Source organism: Stomoxys calcitrans, chromosome 1 (assembly GCF_963082655.1).
Source record: "Stomoxys calcitrans chromosome 1, idStoCalc2.1, whole genome shotgun sequence".
In the NCBI taxonomy this organism is placed as follows: Eukaryota; Metazoa; Arthropoda; class Insecta; order Diptera; family Muscidae; genus Stomoxys; species Stomoxys calcitrans.
The window spans coordinates 253636158-253661035 of NC_081552.1; the positions used below are offsets into that span (position 1 = coordinate 253636158).

A 24878-nucleotide genomic window follows, 5' to 3' on the forward strand; every position below is an offset into this window, starting at 1 on the left:
TATTAAGCTGAAACTTTGCACTGATTCCATTTTTGTCCATAAGAAGTTTAAGTTCGAGGATGGGCTAAGTGGGACTATATGTTGATATAGCCCCCATATAGACCGATCCGCCGATTTAGGGTCTTAGGCCAATAAAAGCCACATTTATTATCCGATTTTGCTGAAATTTGGGACAGTGAGTTGTGTTGGACCCCTCGATATCCTTCGTCAATTTTGCCCAGATCGGTCCAGAAATGGATATAGCTGCCATATAGACCGATCCTCCGATATAGGGTCTGAGGCCCATAAAAGCCACGTTTATTATTCGATTTTGCTGAAATTTGGGGCAGTCAGTTGTCTTACGTCCTTCGATATATTTCTGCAATTTGGCCTTGATCGGTTCAGATTTGGATATAGCTGCCATATAGACCGATCTCTCGTCTTAAGGTTTTGAACCGATAAAAGGCGCATTTATTGTCCGCTGTCGCCGAAATTTAGGACGTTGAGTTAAGTTAAGTCCCTTGACATACTTCTTCAATATGGCATAAATCGGTACAGATATGAATATAGCTGCCATATAGACTGATCCGCCTATTTAGGGTCAAAGGCCCATAAAAGCCGCATTTACTATCCGATTTCGCTGAAATTTGGGACAGTAAGTTGTCTTAGGCCCCTCGATATCTTTCTTCAATTTGGCCCTGATCGGTTCAGATTTTGATGTAGCTGCCATATAGACCGATCTCTCGGTTTCAGGTTTTGGAACCATAAAAGGCGCATTTATTGTCCGATGTGGCCAAAATTTGAGACATTGAGTTGTGTTAGGCTCTTAGACATTTTTCTGCAACTTGGCCCAAATTGGTCCAGATTTGGATATAGCTGCCATGTTGACCGATATCTCGATTTAAAGTCTTGGCCTCATAATAGGCCCATATATAATCCGATTTCACTGAAATTTGACACAGTGACTTATGTTAGGCTTCTCGACATTCGTGTCGTATATGGTTCAGATCCGTTTATTTTTAGACATAGCTACTAAAAGGGCCAATATTTTGTTATACACAATAGAACAATGACTTGTACTTATAAGTATTTGGTCCAAATCGGTACACATTTCGATATAACTGCTATTAGACATAAGACATGCTATTTTCACCGGATTTTAATGAAAGGTGGTTTACATATATACCAGAGGTGGTGGGTATTCAAAGTTCACACGAAAGTTTTTTTAAAATATGCTCTTCCAGCATTGTCGCTGCTCTTGTGGATCGGTTGGGATTGTAAAAGGGCCAAATCAGTGCATGTTTTGATATAGCAGCCATATAAACCGATCTTGGGTCTTGACTTCTTGAGCCCCTGGAGGGCGCAATTATTATCGGATTGAAATGTTGATGATGTGTTTTGTTATGATATCCAACAACTTTGCCAAGTATGGTTCAAATCGGTACATAACCTGATATAGCTACCATATAAACCGATCTTGACTTCTTGAGCCTCTATAGGGCGCAATTCTTGTCCGATTTCACTGAAATGTTGCACGTGGTATTTTACTATCACTTCCAACAACTGTGCTTTTTATGATTCAAATCGGTTTATAATCTGGTATAGCTGTCATATAAACCAATCTCGGGTCTTGACTTCTTGAGCCAATAGAGGGCGCAATTCTCAATTGATTTGTCTGAAATTTTGCACGGCGTGTTTTGCTATGACTTCCAATAACTGTACTAAGCATGGTTAAAATCGGTCCATAACCTGATATATTTGCCATATAAACCAATCTGGGATCTTGACGTCCTGAGCCTCTATAGGGCACAATAATTATCTCATTTGTGTGAAATTTTGTACAACAGCTTCTCCTATGATCCTCAAAATACGTGCCAAATATGGTCTGAATCGGTAAATAACCTAATACAGCTCCCTTATAAAACGATCTCCCTATTTTACTTTTTGAGCCCCTAAAGGGCAAAATCCTTATTCGATTTGGCTGAAATATTACATAATGACTTATACTGACTTCTACCGTCTCCAACATTCATTCCATTATGGTCCGAATCGGACCATAACTTGATATTACTCCAAAAGCATAGCAATTCTTAACTTTTATCCTATCCTTTCCTTTGTTTGCCTAAAAAGAGACACCGGGAAAACAACTCGTCAAAAACGATCCATGGTGGAGGGTATATAAAATTCGGCCCGACCGAACTTAGCACCATGGGATTTCCTCAGGAAGATCCACCACATCTTATCAAACTTTTTTTTACTGATTACTGTATTTTGGAACTCGAGGGAGGTAGACAAGTTGATGTCATTTATACAAACTTCATTAAGGCTTTTGATAAGGTGTCACATAGTATTTAACTTTCAAAACTGCAGCATCTAGGTATTCATTCTAATTTTCTACAATGGATTCATTAATATCTTACCAACAGAGTATGCAATGGCAAAGTTGAAGGGCGTGTGTCAAGGCCCTATTTTCACACATCTGGAGTTCCGCAGGGTAGAAGTGGCCCAAGGCACTTCTCTTTAACTTGTTTATCAATGACATCTCTTCCTGTTATTATACCCACCACCACTAATACTAATCTAGTGATTCCGTTTGTAACACCTCGAAATATTTGTCTCAGACCCCATAAACTATATATATTCTTGATCCTCTCGACGTTCTGAGTCCATCTAACCATGTCCGTCCGTTCATCCGTCTGTTGAAATCACGATATAGGTTGAACTCGTAAAGCTAGCCGCTTGAAATTTTGCAAGGATACTTAATATCGATGTAGGTCGATGGGGATTGCAAATGGGCAATATCGGTTAAGATTTAGATATAGCTCCCATATAAACCGATCTCCCGATTTGACTTTTTGAGCCCCTGGAAGTCACAATTTTTCTCCGATTTGGCTGAAATTTTGCATGGTGTGTTCCGTTATGACTTCCAATAACTGTGCCAAGTACGATCCAAATCGGTCTTTAACCTGATATAGCTCCCATATAAATCGATCTCCCGATTTGACTTCTGGAGTCGTTACAAGCAATTTGGCTGAAATTTAGCATGTGGTATTCTATTACGACTTCTAACGACTGTGCCAAATACGCTCCAAATCGGTCTTTAACCTGATATAGTTCCCATATAAACCGATCTCTCGATTTGACTTTTTTGGTCCTTACAAGCCGCAATATTTTTCCGATTTGGCTGAAATTTTGCATGTGGTGTTCTGTTACGACTTCCAACAAACTGTACCAAAAATGCTTCAAATCGGTGTATAACCTGATATAGCTCCCATATAAACCGGTTTTCGGATCATACTAATTCGGTTCCGAGAAGTTTTATTTTTCTAGTTTGACAGAAGTTTGGTATGTAGAATAGAATAATACCCTTTAAGTAGATTTATTTTTTATACATTTTTCCTTTCTATGGAAAGGGTGCGAAAACTACCCCTTTTTCGTAGAAAGGTTACTAAAGCTACCCTTTTTCATGGAAAGGGCACATAAACCTCCCTTTTTCTCATTTTAAGGGTAGAAAAACTTCCCTTTTCTCATGGAAAGACTACTAAAACTACCCTTTTCTGAAGGAGAGGATACCCTTTTCTCATAGTGTTATGTTATGACTTTCAACAACTGTGCCAATTGTGGTCGAAATCGGTCTATAACCAGATATAGCTCCCATAATTTAGCAGAATCCATGGTGGTGGGTACCCAAGATTCGGCCCGGCCGAACTTAGTACGCTTTTACTTGTTTGCTATAACTCGACTATCATATTCGTAGTTATATGCAATGGGAGCCGGTCTGGATCATATTTAATTCAGGTTCTGAGAAATCTTATACAAGTCACAGATTCATCGAAATCGGGCAACAAATCAGCTTTTTATGGTATTGAGACCATAAATTGGAATATCCGTCTATATGGCAGCTATATTCCAAATATAGTCGGGAGGCTCTTTTCTTGTGGAAAGGGTACAAAAACTACACTTTTCTTATAGAAATGGTACCAAAACTGTCCTTTTCTCATGAAAAGGCTACAGAAAAGGCTTTCTCATGGAAAGGGTACTAAAACTACCCATTTGTCATAGAAGGGGTACTAAAACTACCCTTCTTTCATAGAAATGTTAAAAGAACTACCCTTTTCTCATGGAGAGGGTGCAAAAACTACCCAGTTCTCATGGAGAAGGTACAAAAACTACCCTTTTCTCATGGAGAGGGTACACAAACTAATCTTTTCCCGTGGAAAGGGTACAAAAGCTACATATTTCTCATAACAAGTAAAAGCGTGCAAAGTTCGGCCGGGCCGAATCTTATATACCCTCCACCATGGAGCGCATTTGTCGAGTTCTTTTCACGGAATCTCTTCTTAGACAAAAAATGATATAAGAAAAGATTTGCTTTGCTATTAGAGCGATATCAAGATATGATCCGGTTTAGACCACAATTAAATTATATGTTGGAGACCTGTGTAAAATGTCAGCCAATTCGAATAAGAATTGTGTCCTTTGGGGGCTCAAGAAGTAAAATAGAGAGATCGATTTATATGGGAGCTGTATCGGGCTATGGACCGATTCAGACCATAATAAACACGTATATTGATGATCATGAAAGGATCCGTTGTACAAAATTTCAATCAAATCGGATAAGAATTGCGTTCTCTAGAGGCTCAAGAAGTCAAGATCCCAGATCGGTTTATATGGCAGCTATATCACGTCATGAACCGATTTGAATCATTCTTGGCACAGTTGTTGGATATCAGAACAAAACACGTGGTGCAAAATTTCATTCCAATTACAATACCAACCGACCTACACTAATAAAAAGTATTTGTGCAAAATTTCAAGCAGCTAGATTTACTCCTTCGGAAGTTAGCGTGCTTTAGACAGACAGACGGACGGACGGACGGAAGGCCAGACGGACGGACATGGCTAGATCGACATAAAATGTCGCGACGATCAAGAATATATATACTTTATGGGGTCTCAGACGAATATTTCGAGTAGTTACAAACAGAATGACGAAATTAGTATACCCCCTCATCCTATGGTGGAGGGTATAAAAAGGGTACAAAAACTACCCTTTCTCGTTGAAAGGGCACAAACACTACCTCTTTCTCATGAAAAGGCTACAAAAAACTATACCTCTTTCTCATGAAAAGGGTACTAAAACTACCTATTTATTTCCTATAGAAACTTTACAAAAACTACCATTTTCTCATGGAAAGGGAACCAAAAATACCCTCCTTTATGAAAACGGTACAAAAAGCAACCCTTTTTTTCATGAAAGGCTTACAAAAAAGCAACCCCTTTCTCATGAAAAAGGTACTAAAATCACCCCTTTCTCAAGGAGATGGTACTTTTTCTAAGGAAATAGTACAATCCTTCCCCAAAAGTACCCTATCCTAAGAGAAATAGTACCAAAACTACTTTATCTTATATGAAAAGTTCTCCCACTACCCTTTCGAACGGGCAGTGAATGTTTTAAAAACTCAATTTTAAAAATGTTTTTCATGCCATTTCGATACGCAACATCCCAGTGTGCCAACGAACATTGGCGCTTACTCACAACCATAAAGGCGGTCACCACAGACGATGTGTAGATGGGCGGGTTGTGGGCGAACAACGGTAATAGAGGTGGCTATGATGTTTATTGTGTTGAAGGTGTAGAGGTGGCATGTCACGGTGTCTCGTTCGTTGATATATTCCGTTTGTTGTTTGCATGTGAGCGTATCGATTTTTGCCAGGTATTCTCATTCAGTGTCCACCGTGTTTTTGTTTTTATTTATTTTTTTTTTTTTGTATTTTTTTGGTTTCTTCCCCCATCCATCCAAACAATTAGACGGTCCGCTTAAGAGCAGGGTGTGATGGATGATGTAATGCCATGTTATTTGTGCGAATAAACAAAATTCTAAAAATTCGCAAATTTAGATCAAAATTTATCGTTAGCATCGAATTTCGCTTCACATTGTATAAATCAATCAGCGGGTTGTCACTGCGATAGACAGATTGTTGGTTATAAAGGTAGAGCTATAAAAAGATGCAGCAAAATGGGCTATTGTTAGTCCCATTCATCCCTAAGTGCGAGTATAGCAACCAACCAAGGTCAATTGGTAAAATGTTTTGCAACATTAAAGATGGGGGTGCAGACCCCATATTTCTCATCTTTGGGGGGAAATATAAACAGTTACAAGCACAAATAAATGTTTACTAACACATTATAGTTCACAGGCTTTCGAGAAACAACAATGCCTTGTTTTACATGTACACTTCTCTGCGCAAATATTCGTCATAATTTGTTATTTTTCTTTGTTGGCTTTCTGGTGAGGGGGGAAATTGCATTGTTTTATTTTTGCGGTTGTTGTTGCCTCACTTCAAAATTCCTAACATTCTTCGATGGTGTGTCGGTCACATTCAAAAATATGTCCATCCACATATAAGTCTTTGTTCGAAATTTTGACAGCGAAATTTTGTGGCATATAAAAGTGTGGAGCAAAAGTATTCATCAAGTCTAAGGTGAATTGCTTCAATCCTATTAATCATGAAGCTGTACATTATACAGCATGTATTTCCATAGTCGAAGGAATGTAGAATCTAAGAACTAATCCACTACGCTGTCTAGCTGGAATAAGGTGGCAAAGCAGTAACTCAATTAAATAATGAAGCAGCTGGAGCCAACGGACTACCTGCTGAGCTTTTTATTTATGTACCACTTTCTTTGCACAATTCGGCTAAACTACACAGAGCATCGTGTTGGTGATTGAGCCTAGAAGATCTGGCAAATCTACCATAGACCTGGTATATTTACAATTTTGGATGTACTTGATTCAAGAGCAACAGGTGCTCTGAGGATACCATTTACATAGTACTAAATATTGCATCACTGGATTTAAGCGAACAGACATAAACAACATCGTTGAAACCTTGCACTCCATCTTGGTGTAGAATGGGCTGAAGGTGGTAAAATGTATATTGTGAGAGTTGGTTGCCTCTCATCCAAAATCCAAGGATAGCAGCTTAAATAGTTTCGTCTGGTCATAGATGAAAAACCAGTAACCCACAGACTTTGTCCTTAAAATCGGAAGCACGATTTTAAACTATTGTTTAGAATTCGTCATAGATAACGATTTTGACAACATTATATTTGAGGACAATACACCACTCACTCTACTGTGCATGGCCACAAATTATTGTAGTAAAATTTTGAATTTTTAATTGCCGTTAAAAATGTTTCCTATAGTAGATCTTTGTCCAAGATTTACATATTTTTATACCCTCCACCGAAGGATGGGGGTATATTCATTTTGTCATTCGGTTTGCAACACATCAATTTCCGACCCTACAAAGTATACATATTTCGGATCAGCGTAAAAATCTAAGCCCATTTAGCCATGTCCGTCCGTCTGTCTATTGAAATCACAAAACAGTATTTAACAAGTAAAAAGGCGTTAAGTTCGGCCGGGCCGAACTTTGGATACCCACCACCTCGGAAATATACGTAAACCACCTTTCATCAAAATCCGGTGAAAATTGTATACCTGAATTTCGGCGACATCGGATAATAAATGCACCTTTTACGGGCCCAAAACCTTAAAAAGAGAGATCGGTCTATATGACAGCTATATCCAAATCTTAACCGATCTGTGCCATATTGCAGGATTATGTCGAGGGGCTTAACTTAACTCACTGTTCCAAATTTCGGCGACATCGGACGATAAATAAGCATTTTATGGGCCCAAAACCTGAAATCGAGAGATCGGTCTATATGGCAGCTATATCCAAAATTGGTCCGATTTGCACCAAATAGATGAGGGATATCAAAGGGCCTAACAAAATTTACTGTCCCAAATTTCAGCAAAATCGGATAATAAACGTGGCTTTCATGAGCCTAAGACCCTAAATCTGAGGATCGGTCTATATGGCAGCTATATCCAAATCTGAACCGATCTATATGGCAGCTATATCCAAATCTGAACCGATCAGAGCCAAATTGACGAAGGGTGTCGAAGGGCCTAACGCAACTCACTGTCCCAAAATTCAGCAAAATCGGAGAGTAAATGTGGATTTTATGGGCCTAAGACCCTAAATCGGAGGATCGGTCTATATGGCAGCTATACCCAAATCTGGACCGATCTGAACCAAATTGACGAAGAATATTGAGGGGCCTAACACAACTCACTGTCCCGAATTTCATCAAAATCGGATAATAAATGTGGCTTTTATGGGCCTAAGACCCTAAATCGGAGGACTGGTCTATATAGCAGCTATATCCAAATCTGAACCGATCTAAACCAAATTGACGAAGGATGTCGAGGGGCCTAACTCAACTCACTGTCCCAAATTTCATCAAAATCGGATAATAAATGTGGCTTTTATGGGCCTAAGACCCTAAATCGGCGGATCGGTCTATATGGGGGCTATATGAAGATATAGTCCGATATTGCCCATCTTCGAACTTAACCTGCGTATGGATGAAAAAAGAACCTGTGCAAAATTTCAGCTCAATATCTCTATTTTTAAAGACTGTAGCGTGATTTCAACAGACAGACGGACAGACGGACGGACATGTCTAGATCGTCTTAGATTTTTACGCTGATCAAGAATATATATACTTTATAGGGTCGGAAATGGATATTTCGATGTGTTGCAAACGGAATGACAAAATTAATATACCCCCATCCTTCGGTTGTGGGTATAAAAATAGAGATATTGAGCTGAAACTTTGCACAGATTCTTTTTTTATACCCTCCACCATAGGATGGGGGGTATACTATGGGTTACCCAAAAAGTAATTGCGGATTTTTTTTATAGTTGGCGTTGACAAATTTTTTCATAGCTTGTGACTCTGTAATTGCATTCTTTCTTCTGTCCGTTATCAGCTGTTACTTTTAGCTTGCTTTAGAAAAAAAGTGTAATAAAAGTATATTTGATTAAAGTTCATTCTAAGTTTTATTAAAAATGCATTAACTTTCTTTTAAAAAATCCGCAATTACTTTTTGGGCAACCCATAATTTCGTCATTCTGTTTGTAACTACTCGAAATATTCGTCTGAGACCCCATAAAGTATTCTTCATCGGCGCGACATTTTATGTCGATCTAGCCATGTCCGTCCGTCCGTCAGTCTGTCGAAAGCACGCTAACTTCCGAAGGAGTAAAGCTAGCCGCCTGACATTTTGCACAAATACTTTTTATTAGTGTAGGTCGGTTGGGATTATAAATGGACCATATCGGTCCATGTTTTGATATAGCTGCTATATAAACCGATCTTGGGTCTTGACTTCTTGAGCCTTTAGAGAGCGCAATTCTTATCCGATTGGAATGAAATTTTGCACGACGTGTTTTGTTATGATATCCAATAACTATGCCAAGTATGGTCCTAATTGGCCCATAACCTGATATAGCTGCCATATAAACCGATCTTGGGTATTGACTTCTTGAGCCTCTAGAGGGCGCAATTCTTATCCGATTTAGCACAAATTTTGTACAACGGCTCCTCCCATGGCCTTCAACATACGTGTGCAATATGGCCAGAATCGATCTAAAGCTTGATACATCTCCCATATAAACCGATGTCCCGATTTCGCTTCTTGAGTCCCGAATCGGACTATAACTTGATATAGCTGCTTCTCCGTCCTTACTCATTATACTTTGTTTACCTAAAAAGAGATACAGCACAAAGAACTCGACAGATGCGACCATGGTGGAGGGTATATAAGATTCGGCCCGGCCGAACTTTGCACGCTCTTACTTGTTATGACTTTATCCATAAGCAGGTTAAGTTCGAAGATGGGCTATATCGGACTATATCTTGATATAGCCCCCACATAGACCGATCTGCCGATTTAGGGTCTAAGGCCCCTTAAAGTCACATTTACTATCCGATTATGCTAAAATTTGGGTTAGTGAGTTGTGTTAGGCCCCTCGCCATCTTTCTGCAATATGGCCGAGATCGGTCAAGATTTTGATATAGCTGCCATATAGACCGATTTCTCGATTTAAAGCTTTGGGTCCATAAAAGGCTCTTTTATTGTCCAATGTCGCCGAAATGTGGGACAGTGAGTTAAGTTAAGCCCCTCGATATATTTCAGAAATTTGGCTCAGATCGGTTAAGATTTTGATATAGCTGCCATATAGACCGATCTCTCGATTTAAGGTTTTGGGGCCATAAAAGCCACATTTGTTATCTGATTTTGCTGAAATTTAAGACAGTGAGTTGTGTTAGGCCCCTCGACATCTTTCCTCAATATGGCCAAGATCGGTTCAGATTTGGATATAGCTGCCATATAGACCGATCTCTCGATTTTAAGCTTTGGAGATAAAAAAGGCTCTTTTATTGTCCGATGTCGCCAAAAATTTGGGACAGTGAGCCCCTCGAAAACCCTCTTCAGTTTGGCCCAGATCGGACGAGATTTGAATATAGCTGCCATATAGACCGATATCTCGATTTAAGGTTTTGGGCCCATAAAAGGCGCATTTATTGTCCGATGGCGCTGAAATATGCGACAGTGAGTTAAGTTAAGACCCTCGACATACTTCTGCAATATGGCACGGATCGGTCCAGATTTGGATAAAGCTGTCATATAGACCGATCTCTCGATTTAGGGTTTTGGGCCCATAAAAGGCGCATTTATTATCCGATGTCGCCTAAAATTGAGAAAGTGAGTTGTGTTAGACCCTTCGACATCCTTCTTCAGCTTGGCTCAGATCGGTCCAGATATGATTATATCTGCCATATAGACCGATATCTCGATTTAAAGTCTTGGTCCCATAAAAGACGCATTTATAATCCGATTTCACTGGAATTTGACACAGTGACTTATGTTAGGCTTTTCGACATCCGTGTCGTATATGGTTCAGATCGGACTATTCATACCCTACACCACTACTGTATTATAACTTAGTGCATTTGTTTGTAACACCCAAAAGGAAGAGAGATATACCCATTGATAAGTATACCGATCGACTCAGAATCACTTTCTGATTCGATTTAGCTGTGTCCGTCTGTCTTTCTGTCTGTCCGTCTGTCTGTCTGTCCGTCTGTCTGTCTGTCTGTCCGTCTGTCTGTCTGTCTGTCCGTCTGTCCATGTTAATTTGTGTACAAAGTACAGGTCGCACTTTTCATCCGATCGTCCTAAAATTTGGTACAGGCTTGTTTTTCGGCCTAGAGACGAAGCCTATTGAATTTGGAAAAAATCGGTTCAAATCTGTATATAGCTCCCATATATATGTTCATCCGATTTGCATTAATATTGCAATAAAATGGTCATTTGTTAACCGATTTTCTTGAAATTTGGCAGGGGGGATTTTCTCTTGACTCTCAATATTACTGGTGAATTTCATGGTAATCGGTCCAGATTTAGATATAGCTCTCATATATGTATATAGCCAGATTTTCACTTTAAGAGCCACTGCAAGCACATTGTTTGATCCATCTTGCCAAAATTTTGTAAAACGCTTTCCTCGACGACTGCCACAGTATCTGAGAAGTGTGCTCGAAATCGGCTCCGATTTAGATATAGCTCTCATATATATATTTGTCCGATTTCCATTAATATTGCAAAAAAGTGATCATTTGTTATCCGATTCTGTCGAAATTTTGGAACGATTTTCTTATGACTTTCAGTATTACTGGTGAATTTCATGGAAATCGGCTCAGATTTAGACATAGCTCTCATATATATGAATATATCTCCCGATTTTAACTTTTAGAGCCACTGCAAGCGCATTGTTTGATCAATCTTGCCAAAATTTTGCACAACGCTTTCCTCAACGACTATCACATTATCAGAGAAGTTTGCTCGGAATCGGTTCAGAATTAGATATAGCTCCCATATATACGTTCGTCAGATTTTGGGTAATTTGCCATAATGTTGTCATTTGTCAACCGTAGTTTTTACAGTTTAAACATATTTGCTCGCCGAGGTCCATCAAAATTGGTTCAGAATTGGATATAGGTCCCACATTGTACTTAGAGGGTTGTTGGGCATAAGGTATGCATTTTTCACCGGATTTTGACGAAACCCGAGGTGCTGGGTGTCCAACGTTATACCCAGCCGAACTTAACGACTTTTTAATGGTTTTTTGTTAGTTTTCTTTTGTGTTAGCCTATAACATAAATTAAAATAGAATGACCCATTTAAGATATTCAAATATCCATTTCCCTCGTAAATCATTTGGCCACAAAATTGATGGTCTCATTCCAAAAGAAAATAAAAAATATTTTCTTATATAATGGGGATTACTTTTATCCCCAAGTGTCGTTGTTTAGAGACATGACTATTCTTTCGATTGTCTAATTAACTTTTCTTTGACAGCTACATATGCTTCACCACCAGCACCCCCATACAGAATTTCGGCGTACTATTTAAACCAACAACGGCGGAATAATTCATTTTCATATAAGGAGCTCGTAGCGGCGGTGGCCAATTTGTCTTGCAATGGCTTTGGCTCATCATGTAAATAAATGGATGTTTGGACTTACGGCCTAGTGGACACATGTACGTAGGCAAGCGTGTAGCCTCAGTGCTCGTTGGTACTCACACTCGCACTCGTACACCTCAGGAATTTTAAGAATTTTAGCCATTAATTTCAATTAAAATTATCTTTGGCTCAGAGCCAAATTCAACAAAATTCCAATAATGTTTACAAAAATATGAAAGAGAAGCCATGAGGGTGGGGATGAAGCGAGCAAAGGTATTTTCCTGAGGGGCGGAGTGGGGCTTTTAGTAGCTGTGAATAAAAATTGAATTATTTTTCTTTTTGTTTTGGTTTTTTGCTGAAATGCATTAATTTTCCTTAGTACAGGAATGCCTGCTTTGATCATGGCAAAGAGATTTCGATTCGATTACTTGTCATCACTATTTGTTTATTGTTTTTTTTTTCGTACATTTAAACAGCACTAAGAATAGTGTATTGACCTAAAGGCAAAATGTGTGCCACGATAACAAAGAAATTGCACATTGATCTGGAATGGAATCCAAGACAATTTGTGGATTATTCAGCAGACATTTTCACAAACAGAACAAAAAAAAACAACAGCATTTGATGTCTCCCTCATCATCATCATCATCTTGTATCGATGAGCTCTAAAAATATTTTCAAAAATAAATATTTACATAAGAAGTAAATGAAAACAATACAAAAATAATAAAAAAAAACAAATTCAATGAAAATTTTTTCTTGGAATGTAATGCATGGTGGATGGTGAAGTGGAAATGATTGTGTGTGTGTGTGTCTTATGGGGAAGCTATCATTTCATTTCCTCCTTCATGTCCATGGCCTCATTGACATAGGCATTTGGCGAAGTGTTGTTGTTCGACACTTGATGTTGAGTCATTTCGTGAGCCTTTTGCTCTGGGGTCTTAGCCCATTCCTGTAGCTCTCCAGAGGCCCATATCCAATAGATGACACAGCCCACCAGATAAATACCCGCCGATATGAAAAAGACCGTTTGCCATTCTTCGCTGGTTTGATCGACTACCAGGTAACCGGTCAACATGGGACTCACTATGCCCGGAATGGTGGCAAAGGTATTGCCAATGCCCATCAAAACACTGGCATGTTGAGGGGCAATATCCAAATGATTCACCCTAAAATTAAAAAATGAAAATTTTTATATACAAGAAAATTTGATATGGGTAAATGTCCAAAAACTTACGCAAAACCAGACCAAGCAAAGGCTCCCAAGCCCACAGCTATGGTTATGCAAACCACCGACCATGTTGGATCCAACAGATAGGCGGTAAGTATCATGAAGACTGTCTGAGCCAAAAACGCACCACAATTGAAATTGCGTCTTACTTGAGTGGTGGTCCATATCCCTTTAACCTGCAGCCAATCAGCCAAATAGCCGGAGACACCAAGGAGAATACCCATAGCCAAGTAGGGTACAGCCGACAGGAAACCAGTCTTGTCCAAATCAAAGTTGAGGGTATCTGAAAGAAAAAAAAGTGTACCGAAAAAAAAAATTAATTGAAAGACATCACAATTTGAAAGACATCACATTTAAATGTACCGCTATATTTAAAGGGGGGAGAGAAGGACTGTATCAGACACAAACTCTTTAAACAATAACAGGTACTTTTTTGGTTCCCTTTACCCCATAATACAATGCAAGTTTCGATCTTATTCTCCCTATATCGCATATTATTCCGATCCGCCCAAATATTCGATCGGAGGCCGTCGAATGTACGGCAGATACGTACTCTGCTCCCAAAAACCTTCCGTTTGAGTGTCATATGGTAAGGGTCTACCTACATGTCCCGTTAAACAGTGAAATAAGAAAACAAGCAAAAGCGTGCCAAATTCGACCGGGCCGAATCTTATATACCCTCCAACATGGATCACATTTGTCGAGTTTTTTGAGCGGTATCCCTTTTTAGATAAACAAAGAATGATAATAAGAAATGTTATGCTATTGGAGCTATATCAAGTTACAGTCCAATTCGAACCATAAATGAGTTGAATGCTGAACATTGTAGAAGTCATTGTGTAATATTGGGTTGCCCAAAAAGTAATTGCGGATTTTTTAAAAGAAAGTAAATGCATTTTTAATAAAACTTAGAATGAACTTTAATCAAATATATAATTGCCATTTTGTTCGATAAACTTTTGCCATCTTCCTGGCAAATTAAGTATTCCACGCTCATAGAACTTCTGGCCTTTATCTGCAAAAAACTGAACCAAGTACGATTTTATAGCCTCATCATTGCCGAAAGTTTTACCATTTAAGGAGTTCTGCAAAGATCGAAATAAATGGTAGTCTGATGGTGCAAGGTCAGGGCTATATGGTGGATGCATCAAAAGTTCCCAGCCAATTCAGTCCATTCGGATAAGAATTGCGCCCTCTAGAGGCTCAAGAAGCAAAATCGGAGATCGGTTTATATGGGAGCTGTATCAAGCTATAGATGGATTCAGACCAAATTGGCCACTTATGTTGAAGGTCTTGGGAGAAGCCGTTGCACAAAATTTCTGCCAAATCGGATGTGATTTGCGCCCTCTAGAGGCTCAAGAAGTCAAAATCCCAGATCGGTTTATATGGCAGCCATATCAGGTTATGAAACGATTTGCGCCATACTAAGCATAGTTGTTGGAAATAATACCTAAATACCATGTGTAATATTTCAGTCAAATCGGATGAGATTTGCGCCCTCTAGAGGCTCAAGAAGTCAAAATCCCAGATCGGTTTATATGGCACCTATATCAGGTTATGAACCGATTTTCGCCATACTTAGCACAGTTGATGGAAGTTATAATAAAACACATCGTGAAACAAATCAGCCAAATCCGATGAGAATTGCGCCCTCTAGAGGCTTAAGAAGTCAAAATCCCAGATCGGTTTATATAACAGCTATATCAGGTTATGAACCGATTTGCGCCATACTAAACACATTTATTGGAAGTCACAACAACACACCTTATGAAAAATTTCAGCCAAACCGGATGAGAATTGCGCCCTCTAGAGGCTCAAGAAGGCAAGACCAAGATCGGTTTATATAGCAGTTACATCAAAACATGGACCGATATAGCCTATTTACAATTCAAACCGACCTACACTAATAAAAAGTATTTGTGCAAAATTTCAAGCGGCTAGCTTTACTTCTTCGAAAGTAAGCGTGCTTTCGACAGACGGACGGACATGGCTAGATCTATTTAAATGCCATGACGATCAAGAATATGTATGCTTTATAGGGTCCAGGCCGAACTTTGGATACCCAACATCTCGGGTACATATGTAAACCACCTCGTATGTAAACCACCTTCGTCAAAATCCGGTGAATCCGGATATCGGTCTATATGGCAGCTATATCCAAGTCTGGACCAATTTGGGACAAGTTACAGAAATATGTCGAAGAATCTAACACAACTCACTGAACTAAATTTCAGCAAAATCGGAGAATGAATGTGGCTTTTATGGGCCCAAGACCTTAAATCAGTGGATCGGTCTATATGGCAGCTATATTCAAATCTGGACCGATCTAAACCAAATTGAAGAGGGGTGTCAAAGGGCCTAACACAACTCACTCTCAGATAATTCAGCAACATCGGACAATAAGTGCGCCCTTTATGGGCCCAAAACCTTGAATCGAGAGATCGGTCTATATGACAGCTATATCCAAATCTATAGCGATTTGGACCAAGTTGCAGAAAAATGTCGAAGAGCCCAACACAACTCACTGTCCCAAATTTCAGCAAAATCGGATAAAAAATGCTGCTTTTATGGGCCTAAGACCCTAAATCAGCGGATCGGTCTATATGGCAGCTATATCCAAATCTGGACCGATTTTAATCAAATTGAGGAAAATGTCGAAGGACCTAACACAACTCACTGTTCCAAATTTCAGCAAAATCGGACAACAAATGTGGCTTTCATGGACCAAAGACCTTTAATCAGCGGATCGGTCTATATGGCAGCTATATCCAAATCTGGACCAATCTAAATCAAATTGAAGAAGAATGTCGTAGGGCCTAACACAACTCATTATCAGAAATTTCGGCGACATCGGACAATAAATGGGCCTATTATGGGCCCAAAACCTTAAATCGAAAGATCGGTCTATATGGCAGCTATATCCAAATCTGGACCGATTTGGGTCAAGTTGCAGAGAAATGTCGAAGGGCCTAACACAACTCACTGTCCCAAATTTCGGCAAAATCGGATAGTAAATGTGTGTTTTATGGGCCCAAGACCTTAAATCGGATCGGTCTATATGGCAGCTCTATCCAAATCTGGACCGATCTAAACCAAATTGAAGAAGGATATTGAAGGGCCTTACACAACTTGCTATCCTAAATTTCAGCAAAATCGGACAATAAATGTGGCTTTTATTGGCCTAAGACCCTATATCGGCGGATCGGTCTATATGGGAGCTATATTAAGATATAGTCCGATATATCTCCGAACGTAATCTGCTTATGGACAAAAAAAGAATCTGCGCGAAGTTTCATCTCAATATCTCTATTTTTAGAGACTGTAGCATGATTTCAACAGACAGACTGACGGACATGGCTAGATCGTCTTAGATTTTTACGCTGATCAAGAATATATACACCTCTTAGGGTCGGAAATGAATATTTCGATGTATTGCACACGGAATGACAAAATGAATATACCCCCATCCTTCGGTGGTGGGTATAAAAATGCTGTGCTATTGGAGCTTTATCACGTTATGGACCGAATTGGACCTTACTTGACTCGGATGGTGAAGATCTATAGGAGGTCAAGTAGTAAAAACCGGAATAGGTTAAGTAACAGCTGTATCAGATTATGTACCGATTCAGACCGTATTTGGCACGCAGATTGAAAGTCATAGGAGAAGTTATTGTGCAAAATTGCAGCCATATCGGATAAGAATTGCGCCCTCTAGAGACGCCCTCAAAAAGTATCATCGTTAGATCGGTTTGTAAGGAAGTAATATCGGGTTTTGGACCGGTTCGGTCATACATATCTGTTGAGTGTCATAGAAAATGTCATAATACAAAATTTTTAGCCAATTTTAGTTGCGCGCACCTGAGGGTCAATAATTAAAATCAGGAGATCGGTATATATGGCAGCTATATCAAAACATCGACTCAACTAAAAAAAATTTCAGCATCTAGCTTTACTCCTTTGAAAGTTTTCGTGTTTTCGACAGATAGACGAACAAGGTTAGGTTAGGTTTAAGTGGCAGTGGTGCCATCAGACTCACTTAGACGTTTTCGCCCATTGTGATACCACAGGAACAGAAGAAGGAAGATGCCTTCTGGTTCCTACCGTTGAACCATCCAGATCGCTCTAAAAAGCCCAGTAACTTGCGAACGTTCACATCCGCTAAATCAGACAGGTTCTTAAAGAAATGAGAACTTAAAGTGGAACTCCTTCTAACTGCTAGTGCGTGACAAACACACGGAAGGTGTTCTATAGACTCTTCTTCTTTGATGTCCTCACAGCTTCTGCAAAAGTCGTTGCTGGCAACCTTCAGTCTGTCAGCATGTTTTCCGATTAGACAGTGACCGGTCATGACGGACACAATGATTGGGACATCTGTTCTAGCCAATGACAGCAAATCAGTCAACCTCTTCAATTCTAGATGAGGCCACATAGTTTTGAAATGCTCACATCAACCTCTTTGTGACCATCTATCATTGGTTGCCCTTCGGGCCTGGTCCTGGAAACTTAGCTTCCATGTCGCTAGAGGCACACCCACAGATTCCAGTGTTCCTGGAGTGTGTAAGGTAGTTCCCAGTCTCGCAACCTCGTCTGCTTTAGAATTCCCTGGGATATCTCTGTGTCCCGGCACCCAAAACAGGTGAATTTTGAACTGTTCAGCCATCTCGTTGAGAGATGTGCAACAGTCGAGGGCGGTTTTGTGGGCAGTTTAAGCACCTTCCAGCCAATATAAAAATTTGGAAATCGGACCACAAATAATGATTTGGCAGCTGGAACAAATATTCGAAGCACTGAGGTGACCAACTTTATGGGCATGCCCAGAGGTTCCCGGACCATTTAAGGCCTCGTTTACACCTCTAACTATTACACATTTCAAAGAGTTATCTTAAGCATGGAGGCCACCGTTGCACAGGGATTAGCATATCCACCTATGACGCTGAACGCCTGGGTTCGAATCCTGGCGAGACCGTCAGAAAAAATTTTCAGCGGTGGTTTTCCCCTCCTAATACTGGCAAAATTTATGAGGTACTATGCCATGTAAAACTTCTTTTTTTGAAAGAGGTGTCGCACTGCGGCACGCTGTTCGGACTCGGCTATAAAAAGGAGGCCCCTTATCAATGAGCTTAAATTTGAATCGGACTCCACTCATTGATATGTGAGAAGTTTGCCCCAGTTCCTTAGTGGAATGTCCATTGGCAAAATTTGCATTTGCATTTTATCTTAAACGTCAGATTTTTTTGTTCCCATTGTGCGTTGGAAGATTTTAGGGGTTAGGTGGCTTAACCGATATTTGGATATCAAATTTGCATTCTATTGGCACAACATTTTCATTTAAAATCACATCAAAAACTTCAATTAGAGCAGAAATTTTTCGTAGAGTCAACAGAAATATTTGAGCGCCATCTATTGGTGAGTAGCTAACAATAAAATCTACTATCTGCTGCTATGTCTAGAATGTCATTCAACATTCCATGAACATTCCATTTAGGAACAGGGCAAACTTCTCACTATTAATGTGTGTTGTTTTTTAAATAAAGGGTGATTTTTTTGAGGTTAGGATTTTCATGCATTAGTATTTGACAGATCACGTGGGATTTCAGACATGGTGTCAAAGAGAAAGATGCTCAGTATGCTTTGACATTTCATCATGAATAGACTTACTAACGAGCAACGCTTGCAAATCATTGAATTTTATTACCAAAATCAGAGTTCGGTTCAAATTGTGTTCATTCACCGTAACGTTGCGTCCAACAGCAACTTTGAACAAATACGGTCCAATGATTCCACCAGCGTACAAACCACACCAAACAGTGCATTTTTCGGGATGCATGGGCAGTTCTTGAACGGCTTCTGGTTGCTCTTCACTCCAAATGCGGCAATTTTGCTTATTTACGTAGCCATTCAACCAGAAATGAGCCTCATCGCTGAACGGTGAATGAACACATTTCGAACCGAACACTGATTTTGGTAATAAAATTCAATGATTTGCAAGCGTTGCTCGTTAGTAAGTCTATTCATGATGAAATGTCAAAGCATACTGAGCATCTTTCTCTTTGACACCATGTCTGAAATCCCACGTGATCTGTCAAATACTAATGCATGAAAATCCTAACCTCAAAAAAATCACCCTTTATATGTACATGGTCTTTCGTTTTACCTTTTAGGAATGTCGGCAATTGTGTCAGCAGCGTATAGAAACCCCAATTTTCCGAGAAATGCGAAGCAACGATGGCAAAAAATGGCAGTGAGGTGAATATTGATTTCCATGGATGCTTTATAGACTTATTGGCACCCACACCAATTCTCTTCATGATATAATCACGCTCATTGGCCGAACAGAAACGATCACGATCTGGTCCTGAGCGTACAATGACCATCCAAAGGATCAACCAGACACAGCCAATGGCACCAAACACATAGAAGACACTTTCCCAGCCATAGGCTGTGGCCAAAAGCCCAGAAGAAGGCATAGCTATCACAGTACCAGCATAATTGCCCGCAAATGCTATGGAGGCCATGCGAGATCTTTCGAGTGGGGGTGCCCAACGTGACCACACAGCATGAATGCAAGGGAATGTAACACCCTGTAAAAGCCAAAATTAATTAAAGCGATTTAAGGGTAATATATCGCGATCCACTTACCTCAAATATACCCTCAATAATGCGCACAGCCAATAACATTTCCAAACTATGCTTGGCGGCCAATGGGGTGAATAGGGTCAAAATAGCAGTGGCTCCAATGCCAATGCCAAATACCTAAAGAAATTTTAAATTTTAAATAAGTTTTGAAAAGTTATCCTTTTTTCGTAAGAAAAAATTCCACTCACTATATTTCCACCAATTTTGGCACCCACAAAACCTCCTATGAATTGTGTCAAAATGTAACCATAGAAAAAGGAACTCAATATGAGACCTTTCTGTTTGGAATCCCAGGGGAAATCTTGTTCCCATGACTCTTGTCCATTCTCATCAATCACAGTGCGATTTTCTGTCATGGCCACAATGGCCACACTTAAATTGACACGCAGCGAGTAGACATTGAAGAAGCCGAAAAATGCCAACAACACCACAATGTAACGACGTTTTCGCCAAAATCTCCATGTGAGTGGCTCATCCTCTTCAATAGCAGTGCTGTAAAGAGAAAAAAAGTGCCAAGTGACGATGAAAGAAAATGCAAAAAATAAAATTAATCATTGCGAGCAGGAAAAACTTAATGAAAAGAGCTGATGTCATTAATCCAATGCGTATACAACATGGGAATATAAAAACTATTCAAATGATCGCAAAGCTAAGGGCTGATGTTTAAAATAGAAAAACGCCAAAAAGATATTTTCTTAAAATAAATAATGAAAATTTTATATCAATAGAGGCTTTTGCAAAAATTATTCATTCCAAGTTCAATAAAAATTTTTATACCCACCACCGAAGTATAGGGGTATATTCATTTTGTCATTCCATTTGCAACACATCGAAATATCCCTTTCCGACCTTGATCAGCGGAAACATTTAAGACGATCTAGCCATGTTCGTCCGTCTGTCCGTCCGTCTGTTGAAATCACGCTACAATCTTTAAAAATAGTGATATGGAGCTGAACCTTTGCACAGGTTCTTTTTTTTTTGTCCATAAGCAGGTTAAGTTCGAATATGGACTATATCGGACCATATCTCGAATAGCTCCCATATAGACCGATCCGCCGATTAAGGGTCTTAGGCCTTAAAAGCCACATTTATTATCCGATTTTGCTGAAATTTGGTACAGTGATTATTGTTAGGCCCTTCGACACCCTTCTTCATTTAGATCGGTTCAAGTTTGGATATAGCTGCCATATAGACCGATCCGCCGATTTAGGGTCTTAGGCCCATAAATACCCCATTTATTGTCCGATGTCGCCGAAATTTGGGATAGTGAGTTGTGTTAGGCCCATCGACATCTTTCTGCAGTATGGTACAGATCGGTTTTAGATTTCGATATAGCTGCCATATAGACCGATCCGCCGATTTAGGATCTTAGGCCCAAAAATACCCCATTTATTGTCCGATGTCGCCGAAATTTGGGACAGTGAGTTATGTTAGGCCCTTCGACATCCTTCCTCAATGTGGCTCAGATCGGCCCAGATTTGTATATAGCTGTCATATAGACCGATCCACCGAGTGAGGGTCTTAGGCCCATAGAAGCCACATTAATTATCCGATTTTGCTGAAATTTGGGGCAGTGAGTTACGTTAAGCCCCTCGATATCTTTGTGCGATATGGCACAGATCGGTCTAGATTTTGGTATAGCTGCCATATAGACCGATCACTCGATTTAAGGTCTTGGGCTCATAAAAGGCGCATTTATTGGCTGATATCGACGAAATTTGGGATAGTGCGTTGTGTTGGGCCCTTCGACATTCTTCGTTAATTTGGATGAGATCGGTCCAGATTTGGATATAGCTTTCATATAGACCGATCTCTCGATTTAAGGTTTTGGGGCCATAAAAGCGCATTTATAGTCCGATGTTGCTGAAATTTGGGACAGTGAGTTAGGCTAACTCCCTCGATATCATTCTTCAATTTGGCCCATATCGGTTCAGGTTTGGATATAGCTGTCATATAGACCGATCACCGATTGAGGGTCTTAGGCCAATTAAAGCCACATTTCTTATCCGATTTTGCTGATATTTGGGACAGTGAGTTGTGCTAGGTCCTTCGATATACTTCTGCAATATGGCATAGATCGGCCCAGATTTGGATATAGCTGTCATATATTTAGATCGATCTCTCGATGTAAGGTTTTGGACCCATAAAAGGCGCATTTATTTTCCGATGTCGCCGAAATTTGGGGCAGCGAGTTAAGTTAAGCCCCTCGACATATATGTGCAATTTGGCCTAGATCGATCAAGATTTGCATATAGCTGCCATATAGACCGATCTCTCGATTTAAGGTTTGTAGCCCATAAAAGGCGCATTTATTGTTCGATTTCGCTGAATTTTGGGACCGGGAATTATGTTAAACCCTTCGACAGCCCTCCTTAATTTGGCCTAGATCGGTCTAGATTTGGATATAGCTACCATATAGACCGATCTCTCGATTTAAAGTTTCGGGCTTATTAAAGGCACATTTATAATCCGATTTCGGTGAAATTTGACACAACCGTGTCGTATATGGTTCAAATCGGTCTTTATTCGGATTTGGCTACCAAAAAGACCAATATTTTGTTCTACAAAATTAAACAATGGCTTGTACTTATTAGACCACTCAATGTCCGTGTCGAATTTTGTCCAAAACGGATCAATTTCTGGTATAGCTGCTATGGGGGCATAAATTATTGGGTTGCCCAAAAAGTAATTGCGGATTTTTTAAAAGAAAGTAAATGCATTTTTAATAAAGCTTAGAATGAACTTTATTCAAATATACTTTTTTACACTTTTTTCTAAAGCAAGCTAAAAGTAACAGCTGATAACTGACAGAAGAAAGAATGCAATTACAGAGTCATAGTTTAAGCTCAATGATAAGGGGCCTCCCTTTTAAGCCGAGTCCGAACGGCGCGCCGCAATGCGACACCTCTTTGGAGAGAAGTTTTACATGGCATAGTACCTCACAAATGTGGCCAGCATTATTTTAATCCGTCAACATCCTAACCCCTTTATAATGCAGATCGGACTAAATTTGGATACAGCGGTATAGAGACCGATCTACCGAATAAACGTCATGGATCGTGGTGGATATCCAAGCATTTGTATCCCTTTTTTTTAATAATCTTTTTGTCGTTATTTCTTAAAATCTGCTAGCAGTGAGTCCCACTGTTCTCCTAAGGCTATTAGGGCCAAGCTAGTTCAGAGCAGCCATTAAACTATTGTAATCACTTTCGCTTTTATAATTCAGCGAGCGTCAGGCAGCCAGTTGAACGTTTGAATGTATCTAAGTGTGGTTGCTGAGGTGTGTTCACCCGTTCAACGAAGGTGTTCAGATCTTTTTGTTTAACTCAGTTCAATACACTCAACGAAATACGCAAGTAACGAAAAAGCTTTGCAGGCTAATGACCTACAGATGGCGTCTTGCATATGATATGCAAAATAACCACATTTTAAACGTATTTCGAATCAACTTTGCTAATTATTAGCCATTTCTTATACCAATATGTTTGATAAAAAATAGATTAGTTTAAAAATATGAAAGTATAAATAGGTACAGAAGGATGAAATGACTTTCATATATGCGTTTAGTTAAATATAAAATAAAAATTTTTTTTTCTTCTTAGTATTAGGCTAAAACTTATGCCACTTTTAAGATGGAGTTTGCATAATAATTTGCTTTTGCTTAGATGGGATATAATAACGACTGATCGCAAATGTAGAGTGTAATTTTTTAAGCATACTTTCTTGTTAAGCTTATTTGAGCTCATTCATCTTAAAAACTGGAATACAGTTGAATACAGACTTGAGCATTCAAATTAAAAACTGGAATTCAATTGGCGTGTATGAATTTTCGTTGCCGGGTTACTAGGTAACATTCGGCTGATATCAGGTCAGGTGACCATATTATCTGTGCCTTTTACGTGTGTATGCAGAGACAAGAATGGATATATTATCAAAGAAATCGCAAGGGAAATTACAGCAAAATGTTGCAAACTCAAATGCAATTTTTTTGGAAAAACATGTAAAAAGGTATTAAGATCGGCCAGGCCGAACTTTGAATACCCACACACCACCAAGGGTATATATGTAAACCACCTTTTGTCATAATCCGATGAAAAATGGATAATGTGTGCCCCCATAGCAGCTTTATCGAATTATGGTCCGATTCGGAACAAATTCGACACGAATAAGGAGAGGTCTAATAAGTACAGAGGTCTAATAAGTACAGAGGTCTAATAAGTCATTGTTCAATTTGGTAGAACAAAATATTGCTTTTTTTGGTAGCCATATCCAAATATAGACCGATCTGAACCATATACGACACGGATTTGTCAAATTTCACCGAAATCGGATTACAAATGTGCCTTTTATGGGGCTAAAAGCTTAAATCGAGAGATCGGTCAATATGGCAGCTATATCCAAATCTAGGCCGATATGTGCGATATTGCAAAAGTATGTCGAGGGGCTTGACTTAACTCACTGTCCCAAATTTCGGCGAAATCGGACAATTGAAACTCTTTTATGGCTCCAAAACCTTAAATCGAGTGATCGGTTTATATGGCAGCTTTAATCAAATATGAACCGATCTTAGCCATATTGAAGAGAGATGTCGAAGGGCCTAACATAACTCACTGTCCCAAATTTCGTCAAAATTGAACAATAA

The 24878-nt window shown here is 39.4% G+C and overlaps 1 protein-coding gene across 2 annotated transcripts in view; it reads right to left on the reverse strand.

Moving 5' to 3' along the window:
* Positions 1-12788: 12788 nt before the first annotated feature.
* LOC106084668 (sialin) overlaps positions 12789-24878 on the reverse strand; it is a 43780-nt gene continuing 31690 nt past the window's right edge. For both annotated transcript variants that reach the window (XM_013248531.2, XM_013248533.2), the window contains 5 exons: positions 20425-20728; positions 20240-20353; positions 19755-20181; positions 13607-13883; positions 12789-13538 (listed from right to left, as the gene is read on the reverse strand). In XM_013248531.2, coding sequence (XP_013103985.2) covers positions 13199-13538; positions 13607-13883; positions 19755-20181; positions 20240-20353; positions 20425-20728 — 1462 coding nt within the window. In that variant the 3' untranslated portion in view covers positions 12789-13198. The remainder of the gene's footprint in view (positions 13539-13606; positions 13884-19754; positions 20182-20239; positions 20354-20424; positions 20729-24878) is intronic.